Source organism: Pyrus communis, chromosome 11 (assembly GCF_963583255.1).
Source record: "Pyrus communis chromosome 11, drPyrComm1.1, whole genome shotgun sequence".
Classification (NCBI taxonomy): Eukaryota; Viridiplantae; Streptophyta; class Magnoliopsida; order Rosales; family Rosaceae; genus Pyrus; species Pyrus communis.
Window position 1 is genome coordinate 22,017,376 of NC_084813.1, and position 24,195 is coordinate 22,041,570.

Genomic DNA, 24,195 nt, shown 5'->3' on the forward strand with positions numbered 1-24,195 from the left:
ACAGTAGGGACGCTATTTATACAATGTCGTAATCTCCATCCGTCTTCGACACTTGACGGGAGATAAAAGAGTAATGGATATGTTACAAAATCGAAGATAATAGTTCGTAATTTAAAATTAATGACTAATTACGATTTAAACCATTATTATGGTAAATATTGTAAAACTTATTTACTATAAAAATGTCTATGTATGTATGAAAAACGAGATACATTAACAAACTAGAGAAATATAATAAATTTGGTCGAATAAAGAAAATAATATCTAACATTTTAGGCTTTTATGGTAAGAAATCCGAGACGTAGAAATTAAATAGGCGAGAAGGTTAAGACTCCTGATATTTCACAGCCAGAACAGGAAAGAAACATATTCCCTTTTATTTTCACGGTCCTCGTAAATCCCAAATCTCAAATCGGACCCCAAAAATTTGATTGGCGACAAATTTCTCCCGCCAAGTGTCGAAGGCGGATGAAGATTTCGACACTATAAATAGCGATCCTGCTCACCGGTACGCTGCATAAGCGGCAGAGCTGAAATCTTCCGGTGTCTGAGTTTGAGGATAGATTTGAGACTTCGAGCGAGTGATTGCTTACTTTTGAATCCATTTTTTGGGAGAGAAATGGCAATAGATTCGAGCTCTGCTGTTGAGAGGATGGAAGTGGAGGTCAACTATCTTGCGGAGAGCGACGTGTTTGTGCAGGACCATGACGGTCCGGCCGTCGGAGGCCAGATCGCCGGTTCTAAGAACGGAACCTGTCACCAGGTGAGTGGTTTACTTTTCGGTTTCTTAGTACCGATTGAGGGGCTCTGTTTGTTTGGTGAGAAAATTTTTGAATGTAGGTTGGAAGTTGATTTTCGTAGCCGTTTTATCTTGTTTCTTTATTCTGTTTGGATGACGGAAAACGTCGGAAAATGAGATTTGGAGTCGATTTATTAATTTGGTTAATTTAATTGTCGATTTGTTGGTTTAATTGCGCAGTGCCGTCAGAGGAAGACGGAATTCGCGGCGTCGTGTACAAACGTCAAAGCGAAAGGCCCTTGCACGGTGAAGCTATGCCATAGTTGTCTGAAGAACAGGTTAGTTTAGATGAAATTTAGTCTCGCTTTTTTCGGTTTTCGGTTTTTCGAGTTAAGTTTTTGGACTAAAATTGGTGGTGGGTGTTGATTGAGAATAGGTATACATTGACGGCTGAGCAAGTGGCAGAGAAATGTCCGAAATGTCGAGGCGAATGTAATTGTAGTATATGCCAGTAAGTGTTTGGCATGCCATATAACTGTTAACTTTGTATTTGTAGTTGTTTGCGTTTTGGTGCTGCTGCTAATTAGAGAAATGTGTTTTCTCAGTAAGAAAGCCGGTTTAATGCCCACTGGTATTCGCACACACGAAGCCAAGAGGAAAGGTTATCAATCTGTTGCTGATATGTTGATTGTGGAGAAGCCGCAAAAGAAGGAGAATGGCTACAGCAAGGGTGGTAACGGGCAGGAGCGTGTGGCTCCAGACAAGGTTTGGTGCTGTTACTAATGACAGTTTAATGGTTAATGCATATTGATGTTGTTGGTGTTGTTTTGGTTGGTCTATTACTGGTTAAGTGGCTTATGCTCTCAAGTTTTGGCAGGCAACGGGTGTTGATTCACCTAGCAAACGAGGGAAGGAGGACGCCCTTGATCAGAGCGAAGATGTGAACTCGGATGCAGCACAAGAGGACGAGTTGATAGAAACTTGTGATGACAGCAGAGATGGTGGTGCTGCTGTGAATGACAATGATGCGAAGGCCAAGGGCAAGGCTGCAAGAGGGCATCACAGGGTCAAGGAACGTTGCATGGAGAGCAGAGTGGTTGTTCCTGAGGTTCCCCTACCTCAGGGCACCCCATTGACAACTGTAGCAGGTGTCGACTTAGCTGCAGAGGATGTGGGAAATGCTCTCCAATTCTTGAAATTTTGTGAAACTTTTAGAGAGGTAATTCTAACTTCTGTTCTATTAGATAGTCGATTGAGAGATGCTCTAAACTTGTTTATATTGATTTTGACACTGGAAATCTCATTCCTTTATTCTTTTTACTCTAGTTTTTTAAGATTCAGAAGTCCCAAGCTGAGTCTGTTCTTCGGGAACTATCGCGTGGAGGAAGTGGGCGAAGTGGACGGCCTGGACAGTACTCCTCCATAGTTCGATTTCATAGCTATATGCTCTTCTTCATACAGAAGGGTTTATTACAGGAGTAAGAACTCTACCTAGTTTATTATAGTTATGCATAAAGTACTTTTGGTAAACTTTAGGTTGAAATAATTCATGTGGTTTCTTACATCTCCATTTTCTGTCAGGTCTCTTGAACAAGCAAGCAACAGCTCCTCATGGTTCCAAGATTTGGCGAACCTGGTGTCTGCATCCGGGGTCTCTAAGGTTGACCCTGTGATGAAGGAGCTGCCTACAGAGTGTTTTATTGAAGGCGGTGAGGGATACGATGCCTTAAACTTCTCCCAAAAGCTTAGGCTTCTGATTTTCCTTTGTGATGAGGCTCTTAACACAAAGTAAGTAGAAGATACATAATATGTAAATAATAATTTTGTATTTGTCTTGTTTTCTGCGTTACAAGTGATGATAAATTTTCAACCTTTCCTCCAGGACGCTGAGGGGATGGATTGAGGAGCAAAATGAAAGATCTGTCCAACATAAAAGGGACACGAAAGCAAAAGTTGGTCTAGCAAAGGATAAGGTAATATGAAAACAAGTCAAGCTTTTTTGAGGCAAGCATCTTATGGAGCCAACATAGAGTTCTGTTTTTAACTAAATCATATATGTGCAGGAGAGAGATCTCCAAGCAAAGTTGCAAGAGCAGATGGCTAAGAGGACCACTGCAGAGAATAGCGATGCTGTCCCGATTTCAGAGTCGAGCATCCTGATTTCAGAGTCGGACTCCATTGCTTCAGTACTCAGAAGTGAGTTAGCTCAAGCTCACATTGAGGTGGTCGAAGCAATGGCCATGGTACCCGAAAGTAAGTTCCCATTTCTAATATCTTCAGCCTTTCAGTTACCTTTTTTCTTTCTAGAATTGATGTTAAAACTATCGTTAAAACTTAAGAACACTTGAGATGCTTTTCCAGATGGTTGAAATGCTTTTCATGTTTTGGTCCTTCACGAAAATCTGTTTGCATATGCTTGCGCTAAAATTGTGGACGTATTTTACAGGCGTTGAAATATGTGAGGCTGTTAGAATAGAGCCCTACATTGTGGATGCTGATGGCCATGCCTTCTGGAAACTGAGAGGCCATTTAGATGAAGATATATTGCTTCAAGGTTAGTTTTAACTGTTCCAAATACAATGTGCTGATTTCCAGTTTTTGAGTTATTTCGAGGTAATAATTTTATTTTCGACTACTTTACAGATCTGGGATCCTGGGATGGAACTCCATCTGGTGAACAATGGTTCGTCTGCGGTGCTGAAATGAAAGAGCCAATTGAAAAATACCGCTCTTCTCTGGCTCTAAAGTATGCACACATACTTGTTTTACATTGTTAATATCGTTCTGACATCGCACTGTTTTCTCCCCCACCCCAACCCATTTTTTATGAACTGGTTGTTGATGCATTAACTGCTTCCTTGTCTTGCAGGGAAAAACAGGCCAAGAGGGAGCAGAGGCGTTACAGAATTTCTTCAAGCAATGATGAAAAATTGCAGCTTTCCCAAACTTCTTCGGAAAGCAATGAAGAAAACGCGCAGGGTTCCCAGACTCCTGATAGCAATGGCGAAAGCGTGCAGGCATCCCGAGCTCCAGAATGCAATGAAGAGAACATGGAGCTCGGTCCTTCGGCGAATTAAATTTTTTAGCCTAGAAGACATGAAAAACCATTTTTCTTGTAATACATAGGAGGGGGTATACATGTACAAGAAAATATGGATACATACAACTACACAAGTTACATGTGTCCGGCTGCCATATTTCTGTATTAACTCCTACATAGGAAAGTCGATCATAATTATTGAATGAGGATCCTCTCCGGATTATTTTTGTGAGGATTTTGGGAATCCTCAAATCGTGTTCGTTCATCGTACATCGTGTGGTCATAAATTATTTAAAAAAAAATTATTTTAAATTAAATATGAATACTATCTGACGAAAATTGACTGCACGATGTACAATGAACTCGCACGATTTGAAGATCTCCATATCCTCATAAAGAGGATCCGGAGAGGATCGTCTTGGATAATTATGTTGTAACGGGGAATGTAAATTTTAAGATGAGTTATGTCATAGTTATTTCTTAACATCTTTTGGAATTTTCATGTCTCTTCTCTTCTTCTATCTTGATATTTTTTTTGGGTAAAAGTAAAACACCATGACATATCATGGATTTGGGGAGAAATTGATGAAGTATGGAATAAAGTCAAAAAGGAAGAATTGGAAGAAAACATAGATTGATGATGGATGAGGGGTGTGAATATATAGGTAGCATAGGGGATAGAACAATTGAAATGAGGATAAAAAAATAGGTTCGATGGCTTGTGAGGTGGAAAGATCAAGAAGATCAGAAAGGAGAACAATGGGAAAACAGTAGCAGAAGGAAAGGAAGGGGAAAACAAAAGGAAAGAAAAGGCTACCACCGACCCCAGCCGGAGCTAGGGTTGGCAGCATAACTGAAATTCGGAAGAAAAAAGGGGCAAACTCACACAAACAGTGAGAAAATCTCTCAGTGGGAGAGGAAGACTCTCACTGACAAGGGAGAGTAGTTCTATCTTGATATTTGCTCCTAGTTAAGATTCAAACTATTGCTGTTTGGGATTGCTTTTCTAGCTAGGAATCATTTTGGCTCATAATCGCTTTTCCGAAAATGCAACTATTTAGTCAAAAACCCAACTTTAGTTTCTTGGGCATTAACTTTACTTACTTTTCTGTAATTATATTTATGATGTGGCCTAATGAAAATAGCCCACCTGTCTTATCTAAAACTCCACCAAACATTTGTTATCCTTGTAACCAAACACCTATCTTCTTCCTCGCTCTCAAGCATTTTCTTCCCTGTACACCCCAACGCTAACCCCATCGAAAAAGGATTAGAGTGGGATGGTTGTCGAAGAGGACTAGGTGGTGTCACTGTCAAGGAGAGGGTTGACGGTGGACGTCGGCGAACAAAGGGGTTGGGGTAGTTGAGGTCGCTGGAGGAGAGATAGATGGAGTTGGGGTTGCCGGGGAAATTAGGGATTGGGGCGAGCTCGCAGATGAAGAGAGGTTTGGGGGTGGGCTCACCTGAGAAGAGAGGGATTAGGGTGGGCTCACTGGAAAAGTGAGGGATTTGAGGGTGGGCTCAAAGGAGAAGAGAGGTTAATGGTAAAAAAATTGAAAAAAAATAAGATTACAAACTATATTAGTTATGTTTCATGCCTAAAATAATCAAGTCTCAAAAGTTCATATATGAATTCAAAACTATTTTTAATTTCGGTGTTATCATCGTGAAGTGAATGGCGAAATCGCTGGAGAAGAAGGGGACGGTTTGTCTGCACATAGGCAAGAAGGGAGGAAGAAGATGGATGGTGTTTGGTTATGAAGATAGTAAGAGTTTTGGGTTGAAATTCATTTGACATGTGTTAAATTGTAGTGGGCCATGTAAGATGATCCCTTTCCATTGGGGACTTCCCAAATTACTGACTATCTCTTCCACCAAATCTACCAATTCGGACTCTTGAAATTTGATCAAACGGCTAAAAACAGAGGTCCTCTTTACAAGTTATAATAACTTTAGCTGTTTGATCAAATTTCAAGGGTCCGGATTGGTAGATTTGGTGAAGGGATCCGGAGACGATCTATTTCCGTCCCTAATAAGCATCCAAGTATTGTCCTTATCATTTTTCGAGTTTAATTACTTTTTTTTTTTTTTAGAAAAAAAAGGGACAACCGGTGGCAAGCCACTGTTATCCAACTATTTCAGAGATCGGGAAGACTCACAGAAGCATTTTAGCCTTCTCTAGCCACAAGTCTGACTTTCACACCAGCAGCGGGTTTTGAACCTAAAACCTCCAATTTTTAATTTTAAAGAAGTCTAGTAATTCATATTTTATTACTAGGCCACCAACTTGTTGTCAATGTTTAGACGGATTAGTGAGTAGATAGAGTGCTCACATGCCATATATAAATGATGGGCATTTATGTCATTTTCTAATAGTTATATTGAAAGTGCATGAAGCTTGACTTGATTGTTGTTAAGGTCCTTGTACACCATCAAAATTACTCAAGTGACATTACAAGTGTGCAACATACCATCATATAGCCCACTACCAAAACAAGGATTTGTCTTTTTGTATACCATGATCTAATCCAATCTCCAAGGCCAGGTGAAGCTCGAGATCAAGAGATCAGTTGTGCTCAATATATATTGGGTTGGCCCAACTTGAGAAATCCAGAGTCGGGCCGTGATAATGAATCGGCCTAACAGGATTGAAAAGGAAAACGGAAAGCAAAGTAAAAGCAACCCTCATTTATTTGTAATTTGATTTCAATCAAATTACAAATATACCCTTCAAACTCTATATGCCGCCTATTTATTTATGTCTTCGCTTATCACTTTCATACTAGAAAAGATCGCCGACTCTCATATTTGTCTTATATATTGTATTTTTTTCAAGAAATTTGTTCATCGTTATATCTGCTTGTCTCTTGCGGTTCCCTCACTCTAATATGAAGGTATGTAACTTCTATAGCATTTTTCTATTTTGTCTCCACTTCATTTTGGACGGTACTCTCATAAATATTACTTCGGTATTTTTTTTCAAATTTGATTGTGATCTTGTAATGAAAATTGGATTAGATTAATTCTGTTGATGATTATTAGCGCATCTAAATGAATTTCTTGGGTGAGTAATTGAGAGAAATTTCTCCGTTGAGTTGAAGTGGACTTATTTTCTTAAAATATATTATTAGTAGATTTTTTGTTGTTTTCTTTTACAAGCATGTCGAGAGAGTGAAGAATCGATTATTGCACCTCGATTTGATTCATGAATGAATGTTCTTAACAAGTTAAGCCACAATTTTGGTATTAATGGATGTCATTTCAATTGTTTGCTTATTAAATTTTGAAAATTAGGATGTATAGTTTTTGTTCGGATGATGATTTTAGATTGATTGACCTTGCTAAAGTTCGGGATATGTTTTATTTTTGTTATTTTTGGTCCTAATGTGAATTAGTGAAATAGTTACTTCTCTATAAAATAACAAAATTGAATGAGTGAGAACAAGATCTTAATATTCTGAATTTTCAAAACAATTAGCATTTCACGAATTAGAAATGAATTTGAGTAAATAAATAAGGATTTCGAAGATTTTCAAAATAATTATCATTACACATGCTATGTATGTATGGTTGTCTTCAACCTTAATTTTCTGAGAGCACTTCCACCGGAGAACAAATAGGCCGGCACCCAGCCAAATTATTGGCCCGGCATCTAGCCATTCCACTCCAGCCCAGCAGATAGGCTGGTACCCAGCCCAAGCTGGTCTCCAGGCCAGCCTAAAATCGACAGAGGCATGGACCGGCCCGTATGACGTCATGCGGACGCTAGCGTGGCGTCAGATGATTAGAAAACAAAATTTTCTGGAGATACAAAATTTTACTTCCTATTATTTTTTGTGTAATTAGATTTCTAGGTATTGGAAATGGAAAATTCAATAAAATTAAAAAAAAAAAGGAATTAAATCAAGGAGCCGGCGTGTATTACCTTGAAAGCGTGGATTTAAAGGTTTGGGGATGAATAGGGAGTAGGGATTTTCCCACCAACCAAATAGAATAGTTGGATTGGACACAAAAGCCAACTCGATCGATCTCGTCCGCTGCTGGTCTTGCTGCAGCAGGCAGTACCGGAAGCAGCAGCTCAAAGAGAGGGAGAGAGAGGAGAGGGTGAGTGGGGGAGAGGGAGAGGATTTCGCTTTTGTTGTTTGTAGAAGGTTCCAGAGGTGGAGTTAATGGTAGGAGGGAGAAAGGGTTTATTCATGGATTCGAGAAGGAAAGGAAAAGAAAATAATAAAATATATATATATATATATATATATATATATTTATGGAAAAATAACTGTGGCCCACGAGGAAGAGAGAGAAAGAAAAAGATGTGACGTGATGTGGTGAAACGAGATTGGTTAAAAATATTATCTGAAATTAAAACTATAAAATATTTTAAATGTGCTAGGTGTATTTTTTTTAGAAGTGAAGATGCATTTGACCTATTACTGTTTATTGAGGTCTATTACTATTCACTAAGTGGATTAAATAAGCTAAATGCTGACGCATTTTTTTAGGGGTGGAATTGCTTTTAAAAACAACTATTCTATGGGCATGTGGTCTAAGATGAGCTTTTAAAAACAACTATTCTATGGGCGTGACAAGATAGTACGTTCGGATAATGACACGTAGCGTGACAAGATTGGTTAAAAATCTTATCGAAATCTTGCCTAAATTATTGTAAACAGGAAGTGACACGTGGGTTGTCGGGATTGGTTGAAAATCTTAGCGGAAATCTATTCACAAAATAGTACGTTCGGATAATGACACGTGGCGTGACGATATTGGTTAAAAATCTTATCCGAAATTAAAACTATTTTTTTATTTATTATTTTATAAATAAATTATTTAATATTTTAAATGGACTGGGTGCCAGTGCATTTTGTAGGGGTGGAGATCGTTTGTGCCAGCGCATTTTTAGACTGGGTGCCAACACATTTTTTTTGGGGTGGAGATGCTTTGGTCTATTACTGTTCATTAGGATCTATTACTGTTCACTGAAGTGGATAAATGGGCTGGATGCTGGCGCAAAGTCTTTAGGGGTGAAGTTGCTCTGAAAGGGTTGTTCTAACAGACTAAAGAAAGTCAATGCTTTTAGGCTTTTACAGAAAGAAATTTGAAGAATATCTATGTTTTTAGGCTTTTATAGAAAGAAATCTGAAGAATATCTATGCTTTTTGACTTTTATGGAAAGAAATTTGAAAAATATCCATGCTTTTAGGCTTTTACGGAAATAAATCTGAAGAAAATCTATGCTTTTAGGGTTTTCTGGAAACAAATCTGAAGAATGTCTACGCTTTTAGGCTTTCATGGAAACAAATCTGAAGAATATAAATTAAATAGGAAAGATGGTTATAAGTTATAACTCCTGATATTTTGCAACCAGAAAAGAAAAGAAAACATATTAACAAATCCTAAACCAAACCCCAAAAGTTTGACTGTCGACCAAATTCTCCCGCCAAATGTCAAAGAGGGAAGAGAACTGGGACAGTATAAATAGCAGCTGCTTTCTAGTGTCCCACATGCTTATCATCTGTTAACTATGCAATCTCCCCAATGTTCGAATTTGAGAGTGTGAATTGAGGATTAGAGAGAGTTTTTTGGTACTCGTGAGTAGATTCTGAAGAAAATGGTGATAGCTTCAAGCTCTATCGCGGCCACAGTTGAGAAGATGGAGGTGGAGGTGAGCTCGGCTGCTGAGAACAATCCGATTGTCCAGGAACATGGTGCTCTGGCCGTTGGAGGCCAAATCTCTAATGCGAAGAAGGAAACAAATGGTGGACATGCCAAGAATAACAAGGGAAATGCAAAGAAAAGTAAAACCTTCCCTTATTTGTTTTTATTTCATCCTAATCATGTTAGGATATACCCTTCAAACCCTAGACAACCCCTCTCACTTTCATACCAACAAATGCCTCCCATTTCTATCTCTCAGATCTATCTGATCTTATGTTTTTTTTTTTTTCAAAATTCTCTCCATCGATGTTTCTGATTCTCTTTTGCAATTTCTCCCGGTTTTTTTTTTTTCTTTTTTTTTTCCGGAAAATAAGAAACTTCTCTAATGTTCTTCTTTCTTGTTTTGCTTGAATTCAAGAAGAGGAAATCATGATATCACATGTCCCAATAATAACAAGGGAAATGCAAACCAACGTAAAACCGCTTTTTATTTGTTTTTATTTCATCTTAATCAAGTCAAACCTTAAGCGATTCCTGTATATTTATTTGTGTCTTCACTTCTCACTTTCATATCAACAAGCGTCTTTTATCTTCAAGTCTCATATATGTCTATCTTTTCTAGTTTTTTTTCAGAAAAGAAAATTTCCTCTTCATCAATATTTCTGCTTCTCTTTTGTAGTTCCCTCACTCTTTTTTTTTTTTTTTAAAGAAGAGAACCCCCTACGACCCTTTTATTTGCGTCTTCACCTCTCCCCTTCATACTAGCAAATGCCTCTCACTTTTATGCTAGCAAATGCCTCTCACTTTCAAACAAGCAAACGCCTCTTATATTCAGTTGTCAAAACTATCTTGTCTTTTATGACTTTCTCAAAAGTTCTCCTTGGAGATATTTATGTCTCTCTTTGTGATTCCTTATGTCTTTTATGAAGATGAAAATTTTCAACCGGGTTTTAAATTAGGGTGATTTCCCAATGTAATAGTAGTCTTGTTATAAAAAAAATACCACCTTGAAATGTAATGATAAATTCATGTAAAATTTAATTATTAGATTATCTCTTGAAAATTTATTTGTGTATCCGAATGAATATTGTGGGTATCATGTATTTGAGAGAATTTTCACCAATTGAAGTGCATATATATAATATATTTCGCTTGTGTAAGTTATTAGCAGATTATTACCGCTTTCTTATACAATTGTGTTGAGAGAATATTGGATCTATTATAGACTTCAAATTGAAGGATCAAAGCTCGTAATCATTTGTGCCACAAACTCGTTGTACTAATAAACTACTTGTACCAATAAACTAAATTTGAATGATGATTTGAGATCGATGAATTTTACCCTACTAAGAATTGAAGATTTCTTTTCTATTCTGTCTTTGATGTGAATTGGTGAAATAGTTATTACTTTTAGAGTGATTCTTACTTTAATACCCTTAAGTATCGTGCATTTCGCACTTTGCTACTCTTAGTTTTATTTGTCTCAATTTTACACTTAAAGTTACAATTTACTCCCAAATTATACTTTTGTTAGTCATATATTAAATGATGACATGTCAGGTTGACCATACAAAAAAATTTAAATTAACAAAAAAATTGAAAAAAAAAAAATCATTTGTTACTAAAACATACAAAAGAAAAGAAAAAAAAACACTCTTCCACTCACATCCGCACTAGTGCAACCTCTTACACATCATCCCCACCACCACCGGACTCTCCCCCACCCACACTAACCCGACCCACTCGAAATCTACACCAACGCAACCCCTTCATCCTTTTTCCCGGTGGGTACTACTCTTACCCGAGTCCATCTGCCTGTCAAACATGTTTGTGTGGTTCATATTCGTCGTGTTGTCGAAAACATTTTCGTTTAGCTTGAAGATATTAGAAATGAGAATTTGGTTTGGCGGTGAAATTCGAGCATCAGAGTGACAACAACTTGTTGTAATCGGTCCAGAATCGGCTTTGGTCGGTGGGTGCATGTGGGGCTGACCATGCCCACAGAGTTAGGTGGTGAGATCTACATGGTGGAGATATTAACGACTTGAGCGTTGAGGATAGATGTTGCGGCCATTTCTCATATGAGAATCATGAGATAGATGAGGAGGAGGAGGAGGAGAGTTGGATTGTAGTGATAGAAGATGAGTATAGGCAAAGATTTTTCAATTTTGTAGTTTTTTTTATACTTTTTTTTAACTTATGATTTTAATTTGTTGCCCAAACTTTTTGTATGACTTTAAATTTTTTTTGTGGGGCCCAAAGCCTGCAACGTCATCGTTTAACGGTTAGACTAACGAAATTATGTTTTTGAGAAAAAAATTGTAACTTTAGGTATGAAAGTGAGACGAAAAAAATTAAGGGTAATAAATTATAAATTTCACAATACCGAAGAATAGTAAAGTGAGAATTACCTTATTTCTTAGCTAAAAAATTTTCAATGAGTATTTACAAAACCATATCATCCTGCTTTTTCACCATACTTGTCATTTTATCAATTAGAGAATGATTTTGAGTAAGAGAATAAAGATTTCGACATTTTTTTCCCACAGAATTTGAGGAACAATAAATATAGATTTTGAATAGTACCTTTAAAATTTTATGACAGTTCATTTTCTAATAAACTTGTAAAGGCCACACACTCTTTAGTCTCTGTTTGATAAATATATATATACATATATTTACTTTTTTATGAGACTAATGATTTGTTTTTAACGGGTTGAAAGTTAAGGAGAGGAGGAGACGGAAGGAGGTGGGAGGAAAATTTTGAATTATCTACTGTGACCGTGTGATGGAGAAAAAAAAATAGCAAAATAGTTTTATTTTGTGTGTGATTTGAACACTCTCAATCTCTCCTCCGTCTCCTCTCTCAAGTTTTTATCTATATTTTCTGGTCTGAACTCTCTCTCTCTCTCAATCTCGCTCTCTCAAAGTCTCTCCATGCCCCACGTCTCCCCTCTTTATCTCCAACTCAACTTCAACCGCAACCAGAACGCCAAATAGGCCCCCGCCTTCAACACCAGCTCCAGATTTCACCTATTAGCATTTTACAAAATTCTATTTGTCAACCAAAAAAGGTGACAATTCCAGGTTAACGTTTTCAACAAAACTAAAGAAAAAAAACTAAAATAAAAGTCATGGGAAATATAATAAATTATACACAAAATATTTTTACTATTTTTTTTTTCAAATCCTCAAATGGAATCATAGATAACCATACTAGTTGCCCCATTTTCTCTTCCATGTTTTTCTCTCAAATAAATAAACTTTTATTGACGAAATAGTTATCCAAAAACAGTCACTAAAGACATGACGGTTGTCAGCTTAAAGCTTTAGTGATCATTATATATTTTCTCTCTTCATAAATTTTCATTTTCAAAATTTTTTGGTTGTGAGTTCATGCCCTGACGTCAGAATTAAGGCATAAATCTCCTATTTTATGCTCTAAAGCCAGGGCACAAACTTACGAAGTTGTGCGGTGTGATCAATAGCCTCGCCCATAAGAGTTAATAGAGCCACTTAAAAGTGCCTACACCGTGGCCCCAAGCTGTGTGTGTGTCCCTTTTGAAGCAAAGAGCACAAAAGCAATTGTACCCCTAAGGAAATAATTCATATACATATATATGCCCCTTTTGAAGCAAAGAGCACAAAGGCAATTGTACCCCTAAGGAAATAATTCATGTGGTTTCTGCCACCTTTATTTTCCGTTAGGTCTCTAGAGCAAGCAAGCACCAATTGTTCATGGTTCCAAACTTTGGTGTGAATCTGATCTCTGCATTCGGGGTCTCTAAGGTCAACCTTGTGATGAAGGAACTTCCCGCCAAGTGTTTTTGTGGAGGCGGGGAAGGTTATGGTAAGAGTACTCTTGACACTGACTAAGTAGAAGATGGGCATATTATATGAAAATTATAAATGTACAATTGTGCTGTTTTTTTGCGTGCGAGTGACGAGAACTTTTCACTCTTTTCTCCAGTAGACTGGGTTGGATGGATTGAGAAGCAAAATGAAAGATCTGTCGAACAAAAAAAGGGACGCCAAAGGAAAAGTTACTAGAGCAAAGGATAAGGTAATATGAAAAACAAGGCAAGCATCTTTTAGAGCCAACGTAGAGTTCTGTTTTTAACTAAATCATATATGTGCAGGAGAGAGACCTCTCCAAGCAAAGTTGCAGGAGCACATGGCTAAGAGGACCACTGCAGACAATAGCGATGATCTCCCGATTTCAGAGTCGGACTCCATTGCTTCAGTACTTAGAAGTGAGGCAGCTCAAGCTCACACGGAGAAGCTTGAATCAATAATGGCCATGTTACCGGAAAGTTAGTTCCATTTCTAGTATCTTTTTAACCGCGTTGGGAAAATCAGAGAACAATGAAGAATCGATACAGATGATGGACTAGAGAGAGTTTAGAGCGAAATGAGGCTTTTGTATTTATGAGAAAAATCACTAACTAATCACATTTGTGAGTTGCAGTTCCTTATATATACTGAACATAGTACAAGCTTACTTATAATTAATTAACGAACTAACAGATCACTTAACAGGCTAACAAAAATACTCTAACAACTTTTGTTGGCGTGACAATGATTATATAACAACTCATATGAAGCTTTCGTATCTTTCATACGACCTTGTTACACATGCTCGTATTAAAATTGTTTTGACTTATTTTATAGGCAATGAAATATGTGAGGCTGTTAGAATAGAGCCTTACGTTGTGGATGCTGAAGGCCATGCCTTCTGGAAACCGAAAAGCGATTTTGGTGAAGATATATTGCTTCAAGGTTAGTTTTAACTGTTCCAAATACAATCTGTAGATTTCCCGTAGTTATTTCGATGTTCTAATTTTATTTTTGAGTATTGTACAGATATGAGAACATGGGATGGAGCTCCTTCTGTTGAAAACTGGTTCTTTGTGGCGCTGAAATGAAAGAGCCAGTCGTCTCCGAGTTCGGATTTTGCTCTTTACGACATCGCTGATTTAAAGTATCTTGAAAAATCGGCGAGCTGCCTCAGCATGGGGTTATGAAATTTTGAATAGTTAATTTTTTATACAACCATATATCTAAATCAAAGAGGTGAGGGAATGAATAAGCACCGAACTCGTTATTCATAAAATTTGAACATAAGAATTTTCATTTACATATGAAAATGTACTATTGTACCGTAGTACTCAGTACCGAATAGTTGGATCATAATTATTTTGTAATGGGCAATGTAAGTCACGGGATGAGCTTTGTCAAAGTTCTTTCAAAACAGCTTTTGGACAAATGAGTTTCATGTCTCTTGATCTATCTCGAATTCTTGGTCAGGCCTTGAGGTGTTTTTTTCATTTGTCCATGACTATTTTGCCATATAAAATATTTAAGTTCATATATTTTATTTAGAAAATACTATAAACTTTAAACGATGATAATATTCCGGAAATCAACGGCGTGACTTACTGTGAACATGCACTTTTATTTAAAAGTTAATATAAAATATAAATTAAAAGTGCCTCTTAACAATGCACGTCACACATTCTTCTTAAGAAAATAATTCTTCAAAATTGCTTTCCTATTCAAAAGTATATTTAAGTTTGGGAAGAGGATCCTCTCCTAGCTTAGGATGAAGATCCTCCTGATCACAAAATTCGGACCGTTCAATTTTAATTCAACGGCTTTAAACAGAAGGTTTCCTAAAAAGTTATAATAATTACAACTATTGGATTAAAATTGAACGGTTCAGATTTCGTAGTCAGGAGGATTCCCATCCTATGCTTAGGAGAGGATCACCTTCCTTAAGTTTGTAGTCAAATGAGCTTAAAAGTATTTTTACAAGTTATCTGAAAAAGCAAAAGAAAATGGATGACATGAGGACACGTAATCAGAAATTTGGCGGCTGGGAGTAACCAGCAAAACTGCTGATCTCTGTCGAGGTCTGAATCTTTGAGGAAGGAGAGAGAGAGAGAGAGAACCCGATGGCAACGCAAGCACTATCAACTCCAACTGCAATTGCAAGAGGAAGCAGCAGCTTCTGCCGCCACCATGACTTCAACCGCCACCACTTTCTCTCTCTGCGTGACCATAACACGGCCTCATCATCATCAAGGCCCATCACCAGCTTCCTCATCCACTTGGATCACATTGGATTCAGAGCCAACCAACTCTCGAAGTCCAAGCCCAAACTGGCCATCCCGAGAGCCGCCGACTCCTCCACCCAGCCTTCCACCCTCCCCTCCACCTCCACCGCCGGCAAAACCATCGTTCCCGACGACCAGTTCTCCCTCGCTAAGGTACCATTTGCTGCTTTACTCTTTTTAAAAACCGATGAACATTGGAACCAATTAAACATGCACAAATAAAATGGATTACATGTTTTTTTTTAAACACAACCGATTACAAATTTTGAAAACAACAAATAGAATTAGTGGGGTATTTAACATAGAATGAGCCGTATATAAAACGGTGCAGTGACACTTTACTGTCTGTTTAGTGAATGTACTTTTTATTAAAGTTTGTAACCGATTTTATCTTGCGCCTGTTTTCAGAAAATATTCGAGCTTCTAATATATTATATACTGTTAATATAGATATGAATATGTATGCAGACTTCTATGATTGTACCATGTAGTTTTCCTTGTGTGATGTTTGCAGGTTTCATTTGGGGTTATTGGTCTTGGTGTTGGGGTTTCACTCTTGTCGTGAGTACTTTATCGCAGCATCAAGTTTGTAAATTTTTGAAGCAAATTTTGATCCTTACATATTTTTTTTTTTCGTGATTAATTTATGTATTTGTGACGAATTTCGAACAGGTATGGTTTCGGGGCGTACTTTAATATCCTTCCCGGGTCTGAATGGTCAGCATTGATGCTCACATATGGCTTCCCTCTTGCAATCATTGGCATGGCATTCAAGGTAAAACTAATTTCATACTAAAGCCAATATCTTGTCCAAAATGTATAATGCAGGGTATTGCCAGTTTCAAATGCTGTCCCGGTGATCATGCGGATTAGTAGTTGTTGATTTGGTTTCGTGCACTTTCTGTCTAGGTGATTGGTTTAGATTGTCAAACAAATTTGCTCCTAGTTCCTTGCTCTTCTATTTAGATGAACTTCGGCTTTGTTTATTTCTTGAAGTGAAATATTTTGTGTTTCAATTTGCAAAATAGTTATTTCGGTTTCTTTGTTATATCAGTATGCTGAACTAAAGCCGGTGCCATGCTTGACTTATTCGGACGCCCTGCAATTAAGGGAAACAAGTGCCACGCCGATCCTTACACAGGTAATTACTTTGAATTGGCTCATTCTTTACATAAAGGTGTGGTAATTTAAGAAGATAGATGTTGTAATGGTTTATGTGTGGTGTGGCAAATTTATTGCAGCAACCCTCAAAAACTTTCGACAACAAATGGTATTGTAATGTATTGAGATGATTGCGGTTTTAGGCATGACTTTTTTAGTTTCTTCTTGTGCTTCATCATAACAATATTGAACGTAGGCGAGGTAATCGAAAAAGGATCTTATTGTAAAAATGTGTGCTTGAGAATCAGTTTCTTTAAAATACAGAATAGGATGTTGGGGAATATTATCAACCCGTCCGAACTTTGGGGTTAGTCCTAAGTCCATAAATGGATAGAGTTTATCGTTTCTATGAACATTTGATGCATGCAATCCGTGGTTTTTTTTTGTTGTTTTACCTGAATGATACGATATATGGAATTAGGTCAGGAATGATGTTACAAGGTATCGCTATGGAGATGAACAGCATTTGGATGAGGCATTGAAACGAATCTTCCAGTATGGTCAGGTGCGTTGGCCGCTTTGCGTGTAAATACGAAACTCTATTACATCTATTCATTTGTTTCAGAATATTCTGCGAGAGTGAAAGAAATGATTGGCCTTCCGTATCCTTCTTGGAAGCAACTAATCATCACAACACTTCCCCTTTAAAAGAATTTTGGATGTAGATAATCTTATGCTCAGTGCACAGTTACACTAAGGGCCTTGTTATTAGGAATATACGCTTCAAGCATTGTTTTGTGCTTAACATCTTCTCATTTACCTGGTTTTCCTTTCAGGGTGGAGGAATTGCTCGGAGGAGTGCACCTACTCTCCAAAGTATTCGTGAAGAGGTATACCTCTCACCTGCACTTGGCAAGCCATAAACTTTTGATTACCTTCCCTAAATAAAACTTTTTTCGTGTCGAAAAGTGTCAGCAAACAGCAACTTCTGTGACCATTTGCAATCTCCTTTTTATTACCTTCCATTAAGTAAAACTGAATTTCTATGAAAGTAGAATTTTATTCTTTCCTAAAATATCACATACAAGAGCAGACTGGTGACATGATATGATTCTGAATTGTTTTTTAAAGAATCTTGCAATATCCTTAAGGTTTTAATCCCTTAAAACTGCGGTGAGGCTTTTGGTTACTTTGTATCAAAGTGTGACCGACCATTGATGCCCAATCACTAATACTAGCACAAATTTTGATCATATATTCATAGGTCACCGGAGATGGTAGATACTCATTAGTCCTGGTGTTTGAGGCAAAAGCTTTGCAGTTATCAGATTTTGAACAACGACAGGTAAAGAATTATGAGTCTACTAGTCCCGCTTCACTTGTTAATGGTCGCATTTATCTATGTTTAGATTTACTCTCTTGAAGACCATGTTTACAAGTTTGCTTGTGCTTCCCGGCATAAGAAATTATTTGACCTTGCATTTTGAGAAAAAGATACTGCATACTGATTGATCAAATTCTGACATTTCTAGGCCAAGTTTGCTTCATTCTTCGGACCAGGAATCACAGCTGAAGTTGGTGAGTTTTATTGATAAATGCTTCAATTTTAGTGAAAGTTTTCGAACTTGTAAAAGTATAAAGCTGGGGTTCAACAATGAATAATGCTTACTTCGTGGTGCAGGCAAGGGAGAAAATAATCTATACGAAGTCCGACTTATTTCCAACTCCAACGCTAAACCGTCTGCATCACCGTTGTAAGCAAATGTATTATAGTTTGATCAAATACTGCTATGTAGTGTAGTTTCATATTACACAGCTTTTGTTACTTGTAAAACTTTTGTTTATATTCAGTTGGCAAAAGCTTTATTGTATGACACAGAATTTTGAAGAATCAGAAAGATGAGCAAAAATTGAAGTCATTGTTACTCATCTGCAAGCTTCAAATTCAATTTCTTGAAGCTTTAGACCTTCCACTTCTTCAAGCCATGTGTTTTTTCCTTTTGGATATTCTGAGTCTTCTTCATTCGTTAGCCCGCTTTCTAACAGCTTAAGTTTGTGGGACTAGTGGTTGTCTAACATGGTTACCGAGGCTCTTTTGAAAGTGGGCCTGAGTTTGATTCCTGTTCTCCACTTCTTTATTTGTTTGCATATGTAGGGCGGGGCGACTCCTGTATGTTTGCCTCTCTTCTCCTATTGGTCCGACTCTCCACATGCAGGATGAACTCGCATGTGACAGGTCGTAAACTTGATATACATCGTAATAAGATAGTTCTAGAATTTTCAAGGTTTTCCAGTATTATATTTCGTAAAATCAGTACAAATCTCGTTATTTTCAAAATATTGTGCCATACCAATTGACACAAGATTAGATGACCAATGATGATGAAAAGTTATATTAATTTTATCCCCACCCACGTAACTGTAAATGGTTTAAGTTATATTAATTTTATCCCCACCCACATAATTGTAAATGGTTTTTCTTCAATATGATTAACTTAACTACTTACAAAATGTGGACATGTCGCAGATTCGTTGTCACTATTATTAATACTGTAACATAGAGCTGCTGCTATATAATTGATATGATTGATGTTATGTCGTTAATAAACTTGATTGCAGTTAACCGCACTAAAAAAACGATTGGTCATTTAGTTTCCCAAGATTGAGATATTCACATTTTGAATCCTAGATATCTTATAGTTGCTCCTCAAGCTACCATTTTCCAAAGCACACAAACAAAAAAACATGCACGTGAAGCCCAAAGCTGTCAGCCAATTTGAACACAACAAGAACAAAAACATTAACATCATCACTGACCCAAAATACCAATAAAACATAAACATAATAATACATTGATTGATTCTTCTTTGTTCTTCCTCTTTGCGAAAGATTTCTCAAAAGACACAGAAAATCTCTGCGTTTACCCTACTAATATTCACTTCTCTTTTTTCTTTTTTTACAATATTAATAATTTCAGTTCTTAATAATATTTTAATTTTCTCAAGACGCTTTGAGATTCAGATGAGAAAGAAAGATATTCTTCTTGTTTTTTGGTTTGTGTTTCTCTCTATACCTTTTTCTCATCCATGACAAGCACCCACCTTGCCTGCACTTCTGCTCTTCCTTTTCGCTTTCTGTTTCTTTTGTATCTTTCACTTCCACCTGCAATTTTTTTTTTTTCAGTTGCATCTTATAAAAGTTTGGTAATTTGATAAGGAAAGTAAAATAAAATAAAGTAAGAACGTTCAGGTATATGAAAAAAGAAACACTAACCTAACTAGTTTTTCTCGTCTGTAAAATAAAGAGTCGGTCCTAATGTGTGTTTGGCCTAAATTTTGATGGTGCAAAACTAAGTTCATTTTAGAAGAAAAATGTACGTGTATGAAAAGATCTTTAGTTATCTATCTCCCTAACCACTTACCTTACGTGATAATTGATATAGAAATACCATAATATATCATGATTATATGCAAGCATATGCTCGCTTGGGTCTAGATGGAGACCATCATTTTGAAATGAAGTGTGACATTGGATCACTATAGCTAGACTAGAATAGTGCCACTTTCTGCAACCAAGTACCATGTTAGGTCACATGTCCCAAACACCATGAAACGATAATCACCTTCATAGCATGTACAATTTGACGATCACAAACCCTAGCAAAAAGTTTGAAAGGACATGACTCACCTAGTCCAAAGATGCAACAAATGTGTACTTAAACAGTAAAATCATCAAGTAACAAACCCTGAAACACATGGCTATCTTTTCCAAAAAGATGAACCAATATACCAGTGATGGGGCACTTTCACTGAGAACCCCAAGGATTAAAGGGAGGAGAAAAAGTGAAGAATCCTTTTTAACATTTGCATTGAAGAATCTTAAGGGTTCCACATAAAAACAAAAAGAACGTGGTCGAAAAAGAACACAATTGAACTTATTTACAATAGAGATAACTCAGTGTCATATTACTAATCAATTATGTACTACCTTATATGATAATAGTGCGTGAATAGCTTAAATATTCCCATTTAATATAAGTGGAAAACTAAGAACATCTTAGCCAACTAAATGATCAGACATTATTAAAACGAAACGAGTCCAACTGTATTTGAGTACTATTGGACCGTTTATAAATATAACTCTTAATCCACACGGTCCGACACTTCGTGACAGCTTACCCTACCCAACATTTTCATTTTATTGGAGGCAAAATTATATTCTGAGGAGAGTTTATGTGCTGGAAGGGGAAATTGATCCTCTCCAGAGAGCCCTTCCACCAAGTTCACGAAGGCCATAAATTCGGGTATTTGCAATTTGATACAACGGTTAAAGTTATTATAACTTTTAAAGTAAGCTCTTATTTGTAACCGTTGAATTAAATTTAAAAGATCCGAATTTGTGGATTTGATGGACTTGATGGAAGCGACGGAGAGGATCCCTTTCCGTTGGAAAGCAGGGCCACTTGGGGGGAAAATATCGAGGAAACAGAACTAAGATAGGCATGTCCCACGAAACCAAAGAGGGACCAATTCAATCTGCTAGTCCCCCTCCTTGAAGGGAATACTTCAATTTTATGACACCAACCACAAAATGCAGCCTTCATTGAGTTGTCCTATCTTCCTAAACACATCGCTAATTAAAAACACGAGAAAAAGTTACTAAACTGATAATAAATTGTATATAAAATTCGATTTAGTGTCGTGTTATATAGATAATGTTCTTCCTATCTTATCTTAACACAGTTACACAAATCGATTTTATTCGTGCATATTTCATTACAATTACCCTTAAATATGAGCAAGAACATACCTCGTCGTCAGATTTTAATTTTGCACTTGTTTTAGACGAATCTCCTCCTCGAAATCGGTTTAACGATCTCTCTACGATCGGAGGGGTTGAAGTAGAGCTAGGACTACTACTTGAACCCAAATCAGGAGTGCTTTGAGTCCCAACATCTCTAGTCATGCCCTCTGTTTTCTTTGCTGCATTGAAAAACAGATTTTGATTGAAAATTTTATATCATATGACGCGAACTTAAGTAATTTTTTACACTCATGTTTATTTCCGGCCTTTAGACCGAATAAGTTAAAAAAGAATCAAATAGCAGAAATAAACAAAGTTGAAGGAGAAGAAATGGTGTGCATAAATCATTTCTCAACACGGAAAACCATTCGCTTGCGAGTGAAGCATGATTAATAAGAAGCAAGATGAAGTGGGTTAACCTGGAACTGGAAATTGAGGAGCCAAATCTTCTTTTGTAGGATTAGAAGAAGGCTTGGCAATGTTGGTTGTATGGATTGGTCTCGTGTGGGAAGAGTAAACAAGAGGTGCAGACATTGTGAATCGATTCGTTGCGTTGCGAAACGATCTTCCGCTAAGTGTTTTTGCAGATAAACACTCCATCGGAACCTGCCCTGATAGAGGGTTGCATATGTATTTCTCTGCTTCATTCCACTTTGAATTCAAAACAAACCCTTCTGGTGATAACGTTTCCCAACTATGATAAGCTGACCTCGCCTGCAATGCTGCAAGAACAATACAAAACCCTATATATTAGTCCGGCTATGGAACAGACGTCTGTTTTTTAATAAAGAAGGCAATAGTAAAGATGTGACGTTCTGCACATGAGAATTTCAACATTGTTTATTAGTCTGGTTATGGAATAGATGTCCGTTTTTTATATTAAAGAACAATTATTAAAGATCAAACGTCATGCACAGAGAATTTCTGAAACAATATGTTATAATTTGAATATTGAATTAACATGTTTTCACGATCATGATTTCGTACCTTTGAGGGCTGTGGTGAATGAGTACGTTGCCGGGTCGATTTCATCTGCGAAAAAAGTGGAGGAACTGATGAGAAATGGTGGATTTGAACTTGGGTTTTGAGGGAAGTAGAGAGAAGGGTACCTCTTAAGTTATAGCCAGGGGAAGAAGCAGTGCTGGAGATTGTAATGTTTGATCTGAAAGACCTTGTGCCCTCTCTGAAACTTGGACCACTTGTGTCCTCTCTGAAGCTTGGAATATAGGAAGCTGAAAACCTTCTGGAATTCAGGTTTTCGCGGCTGATTCGGGCCTTCACTGCCCACTCTCTCAGGCTGAACTCCGGCTCGTCTCGCCTTCTCGAACCGGACGGTGAGTCTTCCATGGTGGAGATCATATGGAATGAGCTTTTCCTTCTTCCTTCTTAATTTGGATGTTTTTTTTGGAGGGTTTGAGTTTTAGAATTAGTAAGCAAGCATGAAAACAGGCAGAGCAACTTCCAAAATCTGTAAAATGCGCTTCTGTTTCTGCGAAATGTAGTTAAAATTGAGTTGCTATATGTGCGTCCAGCTAAACATGGCAGTATACGACATGCTTGGAAGTAGACAAGTTGGCTAAAATAATGTGACTCTAAATACTCTAATTCAATTCACACTATTGTACTTTCAGTTAAATTATAATATCGCTCGAATAAAAGACAATGGCATATGAAATGTGCATTGCCGCTTTGGCTTCCAATGACACACAAACTGACACGCAAACATGAAAGGGCAAAAATTCATTCGCTTTCTCCTTCCAATAGAGAAGGGAAAGCTCGATCGAAAAAGGAAAGAGAGAAGGGAAAAGCTGCAGACTGCAGTATAAATTTTGGAACTAAATATTATATTTTAACCTCTTCAAAATTACAGAGTTTATAACTACAGTATATGATTTTCACATACTTGAATCAAGGGGAAATTCTTTAGGGCGTTCTTTAGTAAAGAATAGACGCGCATTGAAATATATCGATAACTTGTAGCTACTTTTGAAACATCAATAATAGAGAATCTTTCATATAAGGACTATAGTTTTCCAATACTTTTCTTTTTCTCTCTTTTTTTTTTTTTTTTTTTTTTTAACGAATTACAAAAGGTTGAAAGATCACAAAATTCATTATAGGAAGTGATTTACGAACACCCTTATTCTCCTCATACACCCCCCCCCCCCCAATCGATTTCTTCCCGTTAGACTGAATAGATCAAAGAAAATCAATGAACAAAAACAAGCGTTGGGTGTGTAAAAAGTTAAAAATAGTGTATAAAAATCATTTACTTCTCGATTTTATGTGGAGAGCCGAGATTTGAGAGGTGTAGGTGTGAAAACTGATAATATAATTGATCTAAAGAATCTGAAAATTGATATATAACCACTGGATCGTGGGGTCGTAGGGTAGCAATATTTGTTGTGGTTTTGCTTTATGAAAAGACTAGCAAATGTACATAGTACGATGGTGTTGAATTTTTCTGGTATCAAACAGTCCAACCAAATTTAGCATTTGAATTATGTGAGTGCATTATTTAGTGCCCCAACATTTTCCCCGACTGGGGAAACTGGCAACTGCTGGGAGTGAAGTCAGGGAGATGTAATTTGATTACTTGTGTGAAAATGTGTTCAATTTTCTTGACAGACAAGTGTCAAGAAAACTTTGTAATCAGGTGAACATTAGGGGTAGCATTGGTTTTATGGGGGTGCCGTGATTACCTAGTTGATGCAACTCAAGTTAGGACATTGCCTTAG

General features: G+C 37.1%; 3 protein-coding genes across 4 annotated transcripts; 2 read left to right on the forward strand and 1 right to left on the reverse strand.

Annotated features, from left to right (window-relative positions):
- Positions 1 to 205: 205 nt before the first annotated feature.
- On the forward strand, positions 206 to 4,213 carry LOC137708572 (uncharacterized). Its single transcript, XM_068447683.1, has 12 exons — positions 206 to 763; positions 980 to 1,077; positions 1,176 to 1,250; positions 1,345 to 1,504; positions 1,617 to 1,958; positions 2,066 to 2,217; positions 2,321 to 2,527; positions 2,622 to 2,712; positions 2,803 to 2,992; positions 3,186 to 3,293; positions 3,383 to 3,485; positions 3,609 to 4,213. The coding sequence occupies exons 1-12, from the start codon at positions 620 to 622 to the stop codon at positions 3,814 to 3,816; spliced, it is 1,878 nt and encodes a 625-aa protein (XP_068303784.1). The 5' UTR covers positions 206 to 619; the 3' UTR covers positions 3,817 to 4,213.
- Positions 4,214 to 15,253: 11,040 nt separating this feature from the next.
- On the forward strand, positions 15,254 to 18,636 carry LOC137707619 (uncharacterized). Its single transcript, XM_068446529.1, has 9 exons — positions 15,254 to 15,706; positions 16,068 to 16,114; positions 16,226 to 16,328; positions 16,608 to 16,694; positions 17,136 to 17,219; positions 17,491 to 17,544; positions 17,919 to 17,999; positions 18,187 to 18,232; positions 18,336 to 18,636. Exons 1-9 carry the CDS (start codon positions 15,392 to 15,394, stop codon positions 18,410 to 18,412), a joined length of 894 nt encoding a protein of 297 aa, XP_068302630.1. The 5' UTR covers positions 15,254 to 15,391; the 3' UTR covers positions 18,413 to 18,636.
- A 770-nt stretch (positions 18,637 to 19,406) lies between these two features.
- On the reverse strand, positions 19,407 to 22,953 carry LOC137707620 (uncharacterized). 2 transcript variants are annotated; one of them, XM_068446530.1, is made up of 5 exons: positions 22,567 to 22,953; positions 22,445 to 22,489; positions 21,877 to 22,179; positions 21,464 to 21,636; positions 19,407 to 19,816 (listed from the first exon to the last, which is right to left on the reverse strand). In XM_068446530.1, the coding sequence occupies exons 1-5, from the start codon at positions 22,814 to 22,816 to the stop codon at positions 19,655 to 19,657; spliced, it is 933 nt and encodes a 310-aa protein (XP_068302631.1). In that variant the 5' UTR covers positions 22,817 to 22,953; the 3' UTR covers positions 19,407 to 19,654. The 2 variants fall into 2 exon arrangements, with proteins under 2 accessions (XP_068302631.1, XP_068302632.1); XM_068446531.1 differs by lacking the exon at positions 19,407 to 19,816 and adding an exon at positions 21,192 to 21,286.
- Positions 22,954 to 24,195: the final 1,242 nt, after the last annotated feature.

What these genes read in the sequence shown, in the direction of transcription:
- LOC137708572 (XM_068447683.1), top strand. Translation starts at nt 620, where the DNA reads ATGGCAATAGATTCGAGCTCTGCTGTTGAGAGGATGGAAGTGGAGGTC. An exon ending in CATAGTTGTCTGAAGAACAG is followed by an intron (nt 1,078 to 1,175) that starts GTTAGTTTAGAT and finishes GATTGAGAATAG; the next exon opens with GTATACATTGACGGCTGAGC. An exon ending in TTGGTCTAGCAAAGGATAAG is followed by an intron (nt 2,713 to 2,802) that starts GTAATATGAAAA and finishes ATATATGTGCAG; the next exon opens with GAGAGAGATCTCCAAGCAAA.
- LOC137707619 (XM_068446529.1), top strand. Translation starts at nt 15,392, where the DNA reads ATGGCAACGCAAGCACTATCAACTCCAACTGCAATTGCAAGAGGAAGC. An exon ending in TCATTGGCATGGCATTCAAG is followed by an intron (nt 16,329 to 16,607) that starts GTAAAACTAATT and finishes TTGTTATATCAG; the next exon opens with TATGCTGAACTAAAGCCGGT. An exon ending in CAGATTTTGAACAACGACAG is followed by an intron (nt 18,000 to 18,186) that starts GTAAAGAATTAT and finishes TGACATTTCTAG; the next exon opens with GCCAAGTTTGCTTCATTCTT.
- LOC137707620 (XM_068446530.1), bottom strand. Translation starts at nt 22,816, where the DNA reads ATGATCTCCACCATGGAAGACTCACCGTCCGGTTCGAGAAGGCGAGAC. An exon ending in CCCTGGCTATAACTTAAGAG is followed by an intron (nt 22,490 to 22,566) that starts GTACCCTTCTCT and finishes CTTTTTTCGCAG; the next exon opens with ATGAAATCGACCCGGCAACG. An exon ending in TCCTCAATTTCCAGTTCCAG is followed by an intron (nt 21,637 to 21,876) that starts GTTAACCCACTT and finishes TTTTCAATGCAG; the next exon opens with CAAAGAAAACAGAGGGCATG.